This window comes from Meriones unguiculatus (assembly GCF_030254825.1).
Source record: "Meriones unguiculatus strain TT.TT164.6M chromosome X unlocalized genomic scaffold, Bangor_MerUng_6.1 ChrX_unordered_Scaffold_30, whole genome shotgun sequence".
Taxonomy (NCBI): domain Eukaryota; kingdom Metazoa; phylum Chordata; class Mammalia; order Rodentia; family Muridae; genus Meriones; species Meriones unguiculatus.
The window spans coordinates 12263213-12276692 of NW_026843706.1; the positions used below are offsets into that span (position 1 = coordinate 12263213).

At 45.6% G+C, this 13480-nt stretch overlaps 1 protein-coding gene across 5 annotated transcripts in view; it reads right to left on the bottom strand.

Annotated features, from left to right (window-relative positions):
• The window catches only part of Znf185 (zinc finger protein 185 with LIM domain), a 51178-nt gene that overhangs the window by 25467 nt on the left and 12231 nt on the right, over positions 1-13480 (bottom strand). For 3 of the 5 annotated variants that reach the window (XM_021628075.2, XM_021628076.2, XM_060376663.1), the window contains 7 exons: positions 11994-12032; positions 11837-11908; positions 11182-11268; positions 10284-10367; positions 9241-9324; positions 8911-8952; positions 7792-7872 (listed from right to left, as the gene is read on the bottom strand). In XM_021628075.2, the coding sequence (XP_021483750.1) occupies positions 7792-7872; positions 8911-8952; positions 9241-9324; positions 10284-10367; positions 11182-11268; positions 11837-11908; positions 11994-12032 (489 nt within the window). The remainder of the gene's footprint in view (positions 1-7791; positions 7873-8910; positions 8953-9240; positions 9325-10283; positions 10368-11181; positions 11269-11836; positions 11909-11993; positions 12033-13480) is intronic. The other 2 variants (XM_021628078.2, XM_021628079.2) reach the window with 2 other exon arrangements.

Below are 13480 nucleotides of genomic sequence, written 5' to 3' on the forward strand. Positions count from 1 at the left end.
AGTGACGCCCAGCTTACTCACGCGCATGCGCACAGGGACTGCACTAACTTTCACAGGGACTTGCACAACTGAAGTATGCTGCAGTCAGGTTGGCTTGGGCACAGGCGAATGTGTTCTGTATTCGCAGTGCATGTCTGCTGCAGTCTGATTGGACTTATGGCTCACTCTTTCATATTCTTAGTGTGTGTTCCCGAAGAGAACACAAGTGGTAGAAAAGGGCTTGTAAACCTTAATAATATTAATATTTGGGGCTGGATAATACTACCGTGTGTGTTGAGAAAAATCAGGCACCATTATCACGTGCACTATAAGTCGTTTAGCAGCATCCATAATTCTTATCCTTGAGAAGCCACCCTCGGTTACGGTAACCGAAAATATCTCTGGTTATTGCAGGATGACTCAGGAGGGTAGGGAGTGCACAGGACAAAACCCTAAGAACTGCCATCTTGTACGTGGGTGTGGTGGCACAGATCTGTAATCTCAGCACTCGGGGAGACAGAAGCAGGCGGATCTCTGTGAGTTCAAGGCCAGCCTGGTCTACAAAGCAGTCCAGGACAACCAAGGCTACACAAAGAAACACTGTCTCAAAAAAAAAAAAAAAAAAAAAAAACCCTCCCATCCTTAAATTGGTTTCTACTGTATGCTGGAAAAGAACTGCTATCCTTAAATTGGTTTCCATTTTATACTGGAGAAGAGAGGAAATTGGGGTGCTTAAGCAAAACGGTGGAGACATACCATCAGGAAATTAAACAAAAATCTCAAGAAGTCTTTTATTATTAATACTTCCCAAGGCGAGGGTCTGGGGAGATGCTTAGCAGTTAAGAGCACTGTCTATGCTTCCAGAAACCTTGGGTTTGATTCCTAGCACCCACATGCGGCTCAAAACTACCTGTAACTCTAGTCTCCAGGGATCCATTTCCTTTTATGGCCCCCATTGACACTGTACACAGGTGATGTGCAAACATACATACAGGCAAAACACTCATACACATAAAATCTTAAAAATTTAGCTGGGAAAAAAAACTTTAGAACTCGAGCACAGCCAGTTATGAAATACTGATCAGAAATGTTTGCATTGATTTTTCAAAGTGGTAAACATCAGAGGGATGTACCTCTCTGTACCTGGTCTCTACAGTTGGCCAGACTTAGACTTTATTACTAGTTGCTCATCATACGTGTGGACCCAAATCTTCTCCCCTGTTAAATTGCACAATCAGAATTTACTTTTTTGGCCTGGGGAATGATAATACCTGATAAATATGCCAGCTGGAAGGTAATCAATCTGGTCCTGACATTAGGCTCTAAACAAATTTTATCAACTAGCTTGCTGAAGTTTCTTTGAAGGTTTATCTTTAAGGCTGTTCATTAGGACTCAGCTTTGCCACAGGTATGTTTTTGGATAATTCACTTAACCTTTCTGTTTGTTTTCTCCATTTACTCATCTTTCAGGGTGTCTGGGGCAACTGTAAAGTACATAAAGACAATATACTGTAACTACCATCAGACAATATTTTCACTGAATGCTAATTTTTAGTGCAATGTAAAAGAAAAAAAAACGCTATATAATAAGGCCTATAGCTTAGAGATACATTTTCCATACCACCTCCTAGCATATGATTTTAAAGTAAAAAGTGTAATGTAAAAATTCAAACAGCTTTTAAGTCCATAAACCACAGAAGTCTCTTTTTTGGATTAAAACCTGATTGGTAATGTCTCATTATTATATGGAACAAAGCCCTGATTCATGGTCCCATCACTCATTAAGTCTCTGCTTTGGAACATGCTAAGCACATTTCCTCCACAAGGTTATTGGATTTACAATTCTGTAGCTTCAGCTGTATTCCTTCCTTCTAGAGTTGGCTCTTTCTCGTTGCTCTCTCAAGCTGCCACCATCACCCCTGCAATCCCTTTAACAAGTATCCTCCTGCCCACCATATCTGGCTTAGAACCATGATTGTTATCTTCATAGCACCGTCCTTCTAAGAGAGCATGGGAACCAGGGTTCCAAGTCTTTGGTTCTTTTTACAAACTAAGTATAAACCTGAAAGGTACTGTGGAAACAGAACAGAAGGCTGTGGCATCAGAGCAGGTCATGGTGAACGGGACATCAAGATTAACATAGCAAAGAAACCAACATAAGACGACTGGACCTCTCCACACATACATCGCCGGATACATGTAAAATAACAGCATGGATGAGAAAAATCTTATGATTTCAAATGTGGGAGTATGTGGTCCTATTTAAATGACCCACAAAGAACTGATTTTCTCCGTGCATAAGGTTTTTGAGCTTCAGAATGTTTCCAAATTTGATCCACTTCCATTCTCCCCCCCCCTCTCTCTCTGTGTGTGTGTGTGTGTGTGTGTGTGTGTGTGTGTGTGTGTATACCTTAATGTTGGGAGTCTAGCAGACCATCTCAGGTGTTATCCTCAGTTACACCATCCATCTCCTTTGAGACGGGCTCTGACTGAAGGAAAGTGACCATTTTTGATTAAAGATTGCTTTGCCATTGGAAGCAATGGCATTGAATGGAAAGCGTTCTGGAAACACAAACAAGGGCCAAAAGGTTCCAGCTGGGTCTTCTGTCTCTCCATGTACTTCAGGCTAGTTTCATCTTCCTAGCCAAAGCTTGACTGATAAGGTACCCAAGCTTCATGGGTTTCTAGCACTGTCTGCTAATGCCTTATCCCCTTGGCGTCTGCCTTTTCATCTTCCAGGTCTGCTGCACTGTCATTCTTACTATGATCCAGGACAGAACTTACCATGGCACCAGACCTGAGAAAAGGAAGCACAATGGTCTGCTGAGGCTTCTGAATAGAAGCGAAGTATTTTATAAGACTTATCCTTCTAGTGCTGGCTCTCCATCCCTGAGGATTGTCTTCTTGAATCCTGCTTGCTGGTGCAGACTACAATCTATACAGGAAAGGTTCATTGAGACTGGCTGCTCAGACTCCTGATGCTCGTTTTCTGAAATTTCCACCACTACCCACAGTGGGTCCATGTAGGTTGATGCTGGAATTTCTGGGCCAACAGACCCATCACATGTCCCTCTTTTAGCGCCCCTTGCAGGCTTTTGGTCCCACTACAATCATCTGATGGGGTGAAAGTGTGAAGATGAGGAGATCCTTGGGCTACTTCAAATAGCACTTGGATGATAGCATCTGCTAATATGTTCTCCACTTTTTCTGAGCCCTATGGTCATTAATAGAATCCATCTGTATCTGCCTAGTTGATACTGGTATAGAAAGCTCTTTCTTAGGCTCCTCAGAGTTAAGCCTCATACTCTTTCCTGGCAGACTGATGCCTATAGGGTACCCACCACTTACACAAGATCCTGTCTTCCACATAGATAACATACTCTCTTCATGCATGATCCTAAGTCTGTGGTACCGGCTGTGTAAGAACTAAATCCAACTATTGAGTAATCTCATGCAAATGACTGGAAAAGGAAGGTGGTGCTCCCAAGGAGGGGCAACCTAGGCTCTGGAAAAATAGTAAACCAGTTTCTTAGAACAACAAACAAACAAACAATTGGGTAGTAGGGGTGGCTTAGATGATAAACAGTTTTACAAGTCTGAGAACCAGGCTTCAGTTCCAAGGACTGATATGCAAAACAAAAGCCAGATGTGGTAATGTACACTTTTGATCTCAGCATAGGAAGTAGAAACAGTCAGATCCCTGGGGCTTGCTAATAGAATTGGTAAATCCTAGGTCCTGATATGAGACTCTGTCTTAAAAAAAAATACAAGGTTTGGTTTGGAACCATGTGGGGATGGGGATAAGTAGGACTGTGTCACTCTTCAAATCACCTGATAAAGTGGCTTATGACTCAGCCAGGACATGCTTGTCTCCTAGCTAGTGCCACTGATCTACTTCTTCTTTCACTGACTCTCAAAGCAATTGATCTGGAGACGGTGGGGCAAGCAAAAGAGATTTAAAGGCTTCTTCCACTTCTGGAAAGGGAGAAATAAGAGACAAAGGGTTTCTGAATTTGTCTTCAGAGCTGAGCCATGAAGTAAGAAGACAATGATTCTTCTACATGTAGGCCATTCATTAGTTTGATTCTTCTGCCTTCCCCACATATTCATTCTTCATGAGGTCATTCTGTGCAGAGAGATGGGACTTTAAGAGTCTTACATTTGCTCTGCAGAAATTTGAAAGTCAATGATGGAGGTGTGGGAGTGGATGGACTGGAATGGAAGGAAATAAATCCAACCAGTAGAACATCCAAGAGCAAAGAATGTGGTGGTGGTGGTGGTGATGGCAGGAAATAGAGTGAAGTCCTGATCCCAGCAGCCCAAGTAGTTTGGCTTTAAACTGGCCTCTCATCAGGTATCTGAGAAAACTTTCTCCCACTAGCATATCACCCTCTTTTCTCTGTGCCAGTGTCTGCTTCAGTGAAAACTTGTGGTGGGAATTCTGTGGCTTTAGGTTCCACATTGCCATCATTCAACTGTGCAGTTGATCTGATAATGGAAGAGAAGCATTTCTTGCTTTTTATCAGGCTGCAACCTTGTATAATTTGGATGTCTTGAGAGTATGTCTCATGGATTTTGGTTGCCTCCCTAAATTTCTCTGATCCTCTAGAGTCAATCCAGGCCTAAGTGGAGCCTATCAGCAAGTGTTTCTATTCAAATTTTAATGGGTTAGAAACAAGAATGGAAACAAAAGGTAGAAACTGAGGGGAAGGGAGTCACATTGGTGATCCATGGTCAATAGAGCAAGAGACAAGAAATTTGGGGCTACTAGTAAGCTGGAGAGGGAAGACAGAAAACTTTCCCATTCATCCAACGGCCCCTTCCCTCATTCCCAGGGATTAGTCTACACTAGGGGTCTAGGAATCCCAAATGAGAAGATAGTGGGAACGATCTTCTCAAGGACTGTCAGAGGGATGTCCTGGTCTATAGTTGTTTTTCCTCTGCAGTCAGATATCTGGGGAAACATTATAGTTCTGCTCTCTATAGGCCCACCCCCACCCTCTATTTCTCCTTCTGTAGATATTCAGCAAGAGTATAGTGCTGGTCTGTATTTCAACTACTGACTTTGGACCCAGGCTCATGCAAGCCCTTAGGTTGAGTGCACATGGGCTTTGTATTCTGCAGTAAGTTACCTTTCAGAGTCTGTGTTATCATTCTTAAAACTATCCTCACAAGCTAATGTCTTTTGAATTCTTCAGAACATGATACCTCATTATTGTTTTTGTGGGAAGATGTGCAGAGGAAAAAAATGACTTACTCTTCCACCCATTCTCTGATGGAAGGAGTTACCTTATCCTTAAATGCCAGCTGCCTCTAAGGAACTGAAAATTTGCTAATAATGGCCTGACCAACTCAAAAATCCTCATTATTAGTCACTGTTGTTGACTAGAGGCCAGATTCTATTCTTCCAACTTTCCACCCATTAATTCTTCACATCAGTTTCAAGACCTGGGTAATATTGCTATCTATTCCCATTTTCCAGACGAGACACCTGATGCTCAGAAGGCCTGAGTGGTGTGCTCCAAGTTCCACATGCAACAAGAGCTGGAGCTGAGGCAGCAGTCTTCATAATTCTTCAGTCAACCCTGAGGTCATCAGAGAGCCCTAAGTCAATCTCAGCATTATTTTGAGACCAGTGGGACTCTCTCTTAGACTTAGCGCCTCACTTCCCTCAACCCTGTGATACCCAATGTCTCCCTGACCATGTCTTTCTGGTCTCCTTTTATCTTTTCCATCTCATCTGTCCTTTAAACATTCATGTTCTGGTGTTCTCTCCAGTCCTCATATTCTACCACCTGCTAGGCTGTCCTTTCATGACATCAACTGTCACCCTTCAGCTAATGACCTCCAAATGTCCCCAGGTAGATGTATGGAAGACAGCATGGGGACTAGGACAGTAAGAAAGGTAGTAGCAGAGAGTTAGATGATTGATGACAGAGCACTGGACGAAGGGGCTCAGCCCTAGTCCCTTATCCTGATAGCCAGTCTCTTGACTGCTCACCCCAAGGAAAAGGAGCTTGGGTCTTTGTGCTCCCTGGTGGATGTGGCCCCTTTATCCCTCCTCATCCCAAGCTCAGGACACTGTAGCATTGTGATCTGTGAAGGCAGACCCAAGAACCCCACTCAGTTCCCAGTACCTTCTCCAATAAGCAAGATCATTTAAACCCTGGTTTTAATAAAGGGTTACATAGACACAGTGGCCGTTCCTGTCACTTTCTGAAAGTGAGTTACATGGTATGGTCAGCATTGTAGGCTGATCTCCTTCATATTAGCATCTATCTGTCTCCTTCATCACACAGAATCAATAGCTCTCCTTAGGGAGCCCCAGTCAACATTATGTCCTAGGACAGGACTCTGGCCTCAAAAAAACCAAATACTTATTACATAAGTATTGTTGAGTGAATATCAAGGCAGTGATGATAACCCAGGTTGACCATACCTCCTACCAACCCACTCATCCCCATTGTGGCTTAGAGCCAGCCTCCTGTTTTTCTCTCATCTCGAGAAAGATATAAATGGAGACAGGATAGCAATGGGATGCTAGTACCTCAGGGCTTCTAGATCTGGGGCCATCAGATGAAGTCCTGCTCTGGGGGTCAATGATCTACAAACAGATGACCTCCTCAGTTTTCAAACTGTAGGCCAGAGGAAAGACTGAAGAATTTCTGAGAGAGAAAATTTCTTTCTCCCCTGTTTCAGTATCCAAGTATTCTCCTTCCCTGTGGTGCATCCCTGCAGTGTGGTACCCAGACACACTGTGTGGTCTCCCCCTCCTTGCCATCATCTGTTCTTTGTCCTTAATCCTTCTTGATACTCTAGCTAAGCTCAAGCCACTGACCTGGAGGCCCCAGAGATAAGGCCTGTGAAAAGGTATCATCAGTCTCCTACCCAGAGCTGACCTTAGGCCACTCTCAGACAACAAAAGGGCTTCTAGATGGGCATTCTAGCAGATATGCCTGGTAAGGGGAAGCTGTGTGATAGTCTTGAAGTGGAGGTAAGGGGTTTGACAATGTCATTCTGACATTTCAGAAAGGCCACTAGGACATGGGAGGCAGACAGACCCAACCTAAACTGGGTGGTGCAAGATGAAAGCAGGGAGGTAGGTAATCCCTGTAGATTAGAGTCCATGGAAGGCTAAATACAGTTACTTAACTCTATCCCTTAGTTTCTACCCCAAACAGACAGCAGGAGCCCTGGACCCTTTCTCCCTTCTGGCTTCAGAAGTTTTTCCAGACTGTCATAGAGGCACAGCCCTTAACCAAAGAGGCTGAAAGCAACAGAAACAGGAAAGCTGTACTCGAAGCATCATTCCATGCAAAGTAAAAGGAGGTACTGAGGGCTTGTCATCTGGAGAGAAGAACTGTCAAAGGCTGCCTGGATGCACAAGGCTTAGAAATCAGGGCAAAGCACATCCACAACTATAGTAAGAGGGGCAGAAATTAGATGGCCTTGCACTGTCACTCCATTGTTAGACCTTTTCTGGTTTCCAAACCCAGCCAGCCAGGTCAAAGAGAAAACATGTTACCAGTTCACAGTCCAGATCTGGTTCTTACCGCCCACCTGGGCTCCTGGATTCCAGAGGGGGTAGGCATATTTGGCATACACTCAACTCAGATCACCCGAGACACCTCATTTCTACCTCCATCCGTAGAGAGCAAAGAAGGCAGATGTGAGAAGTGCTGTAGACAACAGGACTGTCTTCTAAGTAGGGTAAATTTTTCCAAGTTAGAGAAGTACCAAGTACAAACTTAACAAATGAATGCCACTGCTGCAGTGGCCAGTCTTTCACAGCCTAAGGAAGTGACTGATTACCTGCTTAAGCTGGGAGCAGATCTTGCCAGAGCAGATGGCTCTTGTTTTATCTCAGGAGGCACGTCTTCATCCACATCAACCCTGTGGGTGAGAAAAGTGGTCTTCTCAGCTACTTTGGTGCTTCCTGGCCTTTGAAGGATATGCTATCACCAGTGTCCAGATGAGGTGGGTGACTAAAGCCTTGGCCACTTCAGCTCAGGGGGAGAAGAAGGACACTGCCATTGGAATATTTCCAAGAACCCAAGAGTCTGACTTCATTTACAAACAGGCTCAGATGTGGCCTGTGGTAGCTCAGTAACCAAGTAGTTTTCCAAAGTAAGGGGAACAAGGACTATTTCTAACAGGATCTCAAGGGCAGGCTCTTTGACCTCCCCACCCCACCCCCAAGAGAGGAGCAGTCCTGTTAGGCCACAGAGGAGGACTTTGCAGCCAGCCCTGAAGATACCTGATAAAACAGGGTCAAATGAAAGGGGAGGAGGTCTTCCCCTATCAGTGGACTTGGAAAGGGGCAGGGAGGAGACCAGGGAGGGAGTGTGGGGTTGGGGAGGGAATGAGGGAGCGGGATACAGCTGGGACACAGAGTTAACAAAATGTAACTAAAAATAAAAAATAAATAAATAAAAGAAATGTAAACAGGATAAAATGAGGCCATGCTAAATTAGGATAGGTCTAGAATCCAATGACAATGTCCTTCTACAGCCAAAGAAATCTGAACATAGACTCATTCTGGTCCTGGTTCTGGGTGACAGAAGAGCACAGTGCAGGGCAAGAGCAAGAGGACTCTCACTATGGTTGGGGAAGATGTTTCCTGGTATCTACCAGCTTGTGGGTGGACTGAGGACATCCCCCAAGGCCCAATCAGCCCTATGAAAATATAAGCAGTTTTTCCACAAGCTGCATTCTTTCAGCCAGGTTCCTAACTGCACAGAACTGGCTTAAAGGGACACATGTGCCACCATTCACCCAGATGTTCACCTGCCCTCTAAAAAGATACCTGAGTGGCATTACACAACTCTTTGCTCAAAGAGAGTAGCCCTCCTTTTCCCTACACCCCTGCCGACAGAAGGCATGCTGCCTGGATAGCACCTGGCTCCTGAGGCTCCCCTTGCTGATATTTACCTTTTTGCAATAAATGGGGTCTGAAGCTCCTGGGTTGGACTGCTAGAAAAGAAACAGAATGGAGACATGTTGGAAAAAGCTCAAGGGCAAGTGCCATCTTAGTCCCTCTCCCAAGAGGGTCCTGAGCCTCTCCTCTTCTCATGACCTAAGAAGTGCATCTGATACCTCTGTGAAGGTCAAGCTGGAATGCCCTTGGAAGTACTCAACTCATTCCTTTACCAGTCAAAAGAAAGCTGAAGCCCCAAGCAGAGGAGAAGGACCTCAGACCATGGAGTCAGAAGTGGCCAAGGCAGACTCAAGCACATTGGGCCTCCTTCCTGGACAACTCACCCAGTGTTCTTCTTAGCTGCCGAGAGGACATAAGAGTGCTCCCATGGGGCTGTCTTCCTCAGAACACTGCTTGCAGCCTGTGACCTGGGATAGTATGAGGTGGGGGCATTTGATGGGTGTCACACGTCTGTCAGTCTAGCTTGGGATGTTCACTGGCTGCCTCAGGAGTACCCCCAGGGAGTTGAGAAGGGTAAGCCAGGGCAGCACTGCTCTAAGAAGTATTTAGAGGAATGATGGCTACTAAGTAAGGAATAATGGTTCTTACTTAGGGAACATGTAACATGTGCCCAGTCCTTCTCAAGATGTTGGCATTCTCACACCAGTTCACTGACTCTCCCAACCCAGGCAAGTAGGTACTGCTATAATCCATGACTGACTGAACCTGGCCACTGCTCTGGTGATATGCCTAAGGGCACATACCTAAGCAGGTGGCAGAATGGCATTCAATATGAGGCACTTCAAGAGCTTCTTATTCATTCCCCTGCCCCTGTACTATCCAGATTTCAAGCCTCATGCAACTGTGGTCTTTTTGCACAGAACTGCCAGCCTCTCAGTGCATTCAGTAAGGGGTTGTCACTATGCTTTTTACACCACATATAGGTTGGCAGATATTGGCCTTTATCTGGGGTCCTTCTTTGTAAGCAAGGGGCATTTAAAACTATGAGCCCATTCCTGCACCTAAAGAACAGTAAAAACACGACACACCCAGAGAGGGCAAGATGCAGATGACCCAGGGTACTTTACCCTACATATTATTCAAGTTCTTTGGGGCCTTTTTAATCTATACATGAGCCTTTTCTGTGGACCTGTGTTTCCTACATTCTACTCCTAGAAGGTACTCAGAAGTATCTCCTGAGCTGCATCAGCACTGAGAGTTAGTTTCTAGACTTCTGTAATGACACCGGTATGCCCACACCATGGGATGTCCTCACAACTTATGTGTTATGCACTTTGTACTCTGGGTGGTATAATTCCTGTGAGCTGTCTGTCAAGACTCTGGACATTGCCCTGCCCATAGGCATGCTCGTAAGGAACACCATTACCTCCGTTTCTGCTCATCTGAGGTGAATGGTACCTCCTCTTCCTCAGTCCCTGATATGAAGCTGCGCCTGATGTTGTACGGTGCCCTGTGGTGGAAAGGAACACCTATGGCTCTTCTTCCTCCATATCCTTCTTTTTCCTTGATACTGGCTACCACCCTTAGCATCTTGACTTCTTGACTGCCAGTATCACTAACAAACACGCTGTTGCAACACTGAGCCTTAGCTCATGCCACTGCTCCTCCTTAAACACCAGCACTCCCTTCTACTGTTTTCTCTCCTTCAACAGCCAATTGCAATCTCACTATTTCTTTAGAAATAGCTGGCAGCTATTCCATGAAACAGTATGATGTGGCCAAGGAATAAACTGTATAAAGATCTGGACTCATGGGAAGTGCTGGCACAATCCATCTGTCCAGAGCTCCCCTCTCAGGCTAGGGGCCCTTGGAAAGAACCTCAAGGGAAGCTCAGGCTCAGCTTTAGACACAAAATGCCCACATCAATAGTCTATGAAGGCAGTGGCAACCTAAAAAAATATCATGCCCCCAAAGTACAGCTTAGCCAAGCCCAGCCCAGCCTGAGAACCTGAGACCTGAATGGGGAGAGGGGTTCATCAAGGAAATAGAGTAAGCAGCAACCTCCATGGCCATGGCTCATGGTTCATTCTCTAGACCCATGTGTTCCTTCTAGTAGCTCCCAACAGCCTCTGCTTTGCTTCCTATAATAAGTGTATTGGGCATGCATTCCGTTTTCTAGAGTTTTATCATCATCTGCTCCAGGGCACATCTATAATTGGTAGGGGTTGTCAAGCCAATAGGACTAGCTCTTTTGAGGTTGTTCTCAGAGATAAGTGTCCACCTACCCTCAGCAGGTTCAGTGTCTGGAATCATAGTATACTCACAGCTTCTTATAATCTTCTGTAGTCAACTTATAGGCAGAAGACTGACGAGAAGGACCAGAATTAGCTGCTCGGAGCAGCCCAGAAGCACTAGAAGAGTAAGACATTTCCATCTACCCAACCACAGGTACCCTTTTGCTTCTAAGTTTACCCACAGAGCACAGGAGAGACAGGACAGGGAATACTGGGAGACTTTCTTCCTTGCTGTCAGCAAGGCCAGACATTGTAAGCAGGGCAGACCCAGATGAGTGACAAGGAAACAGCCCACTGGGCTCTCATGTCTTCTCTGATAGAGTGCCAGTTTTGGCTAATACCAAGGTATTTAGGTAACATGCCATCTTGGCGTATTGGAGAGGTGAACTAAGCACATCACCCAATACCTTCAGCAAGTGTGAGGAGCCAGCTGTGAGATGAGGGGAACAAGGGGTAAGTAATATAAAGATGTGTGGGCACTAGGAAATTTAGGCACAATCCCCATATCTGTCCAGAGTCCCTCTCCCTGGGTAGGGACTATCCTCACAGCCTCTGTCCATGATCAGTGGACAAAGCCAAGCAGGACATTACTTGACTCATTTGCTAGCTCTCCCTTGAACTTGGCTCTGGACAAGGCTCTCCCAATCATCTTATGGACCATCTGGCCATCACACCAAGGATGTACCTTCTTGGAGCTCCATTGGTCTTAGAGAGTTGGGAGTGAGAAGAACTGTCGATTGTTCTAGTAAACACCCCCCTACAAAAGACATCAGAAAATACTGAGAAGTTTGGTTATGGCCCTAGCGGAACAAGGATGCAGTTAGAGTCTTGAAGTCACTTACCGGATGATGTAACCAGTGGGAGCCTTTGTGTTTGGAGATCTGCCAAAAGAAAGAGACATAAAGGGAATCATGGCCTTACTACAGCCTCAGGCCACCTTATTTCATCCAGTTCCCAACTAGAACAGCTGATAGCTGTCCCAATATAGTGGTCAGGTACCCACTCTGCTCCACCTATCTCTCCTTCAGTATCTCCCAACAACACTGCCATGGCTGATTGCTCCACAGCCATGCCCAGCATAGGCTGACTTACAACAGGTGCCAGGCAAGCTTGCACTATGGTTGGACATTTACTGCAGGGTTCCTGAAGTTTCTGACCTGCCAGGTACCAGGGCACTTGAATAACTCTATTTGTTCTTTGCTGGATCAGACTGAAAGTCCTTCGCTCAACACCCAGACTGACCTCAACCTGGGGCTGAAGTGATGAAGGTCAGTCAAGCTGTATGGCTTTCCATTCCCATTCCTCTAGAATGTTTCTCCCTCTGGCCCTTGGGGCATTCACATCCCAAGTGGCAGTAGAAGTGTGCCCAGGCTTGGCCAACAGCTGGGAAACATGGGTTTTTGAGTGCTGGAGACTGCTGTTTGTCAACAACAGATGGGGTTCAGAAGACTTGGGGGGCACTAGGGAGAGCATGTTAGAGGTAGTTAGAGAGGAGGCAGTCTCAGGGTCAAGGTAGGCAATGAGGGCCCCTTCAAGGAGCTGGAGAGAGGACAAGGACTCAGTGGATAGTCTTACTCAGCAATATGAGTGCTCTAGGATCATATTATTCCTCCACCCTGTTTTTAGTAGGGAACAGATTCTTGGAAATGGCCAAGATGCAGAAACACTGAACAGGAAGCTCAAAGAGCCTGTCTTTTTCATTCCTTCTAAACCACTTCCTAAGGGTCTTTCATGGCCTTCTCAGTTCAGGCTATGGGTCCCCTATGTGATGTCCACCCTTTCTTGCAGTAGAGAGACTCCTTGGGGTCCACTTAAGAGTTACGCAGGACATCTAAAGAAACTAATCAAGAGAGAGGACCCTGACTAAAATGCTCAATCCCCATCCTGAGAGGCAAAGAGGAAGGACACCATCAGAAGAAGAAAACAGGAAACAAGCTAGAAAAGTGCCACGGAGGGCTTCTGAAAGGCTCTTCCCTACAGACTATCAAAGCAGACGCTGAGACTTATGACCAACTGTTGGGCAGAGTGCATGGAATCTTATGTAAGAAGTGGGGAATTGTAAGATCTGGAGAGGGCAGGAACTCCACAAGGAGAGCAAAAGAACCAGAAATTTGAACACAGGGGTCTTCCCAGAGCCTCAAACTCCAACCAAGTACCATGCATGGAGATAACTTAGAATCCCTGCACAGATGTAGCCCATGGCAGTTTAGTGTCCAAGTGGATTACATAGTAATGGGAAGAAGGACTGCCTCTGACATAATCTGATTGGCCTGCTCTTTGAACACCTCCCCCTGAAGGGGAGAGCAGCCTTACCAGGCCACAGAGGAAG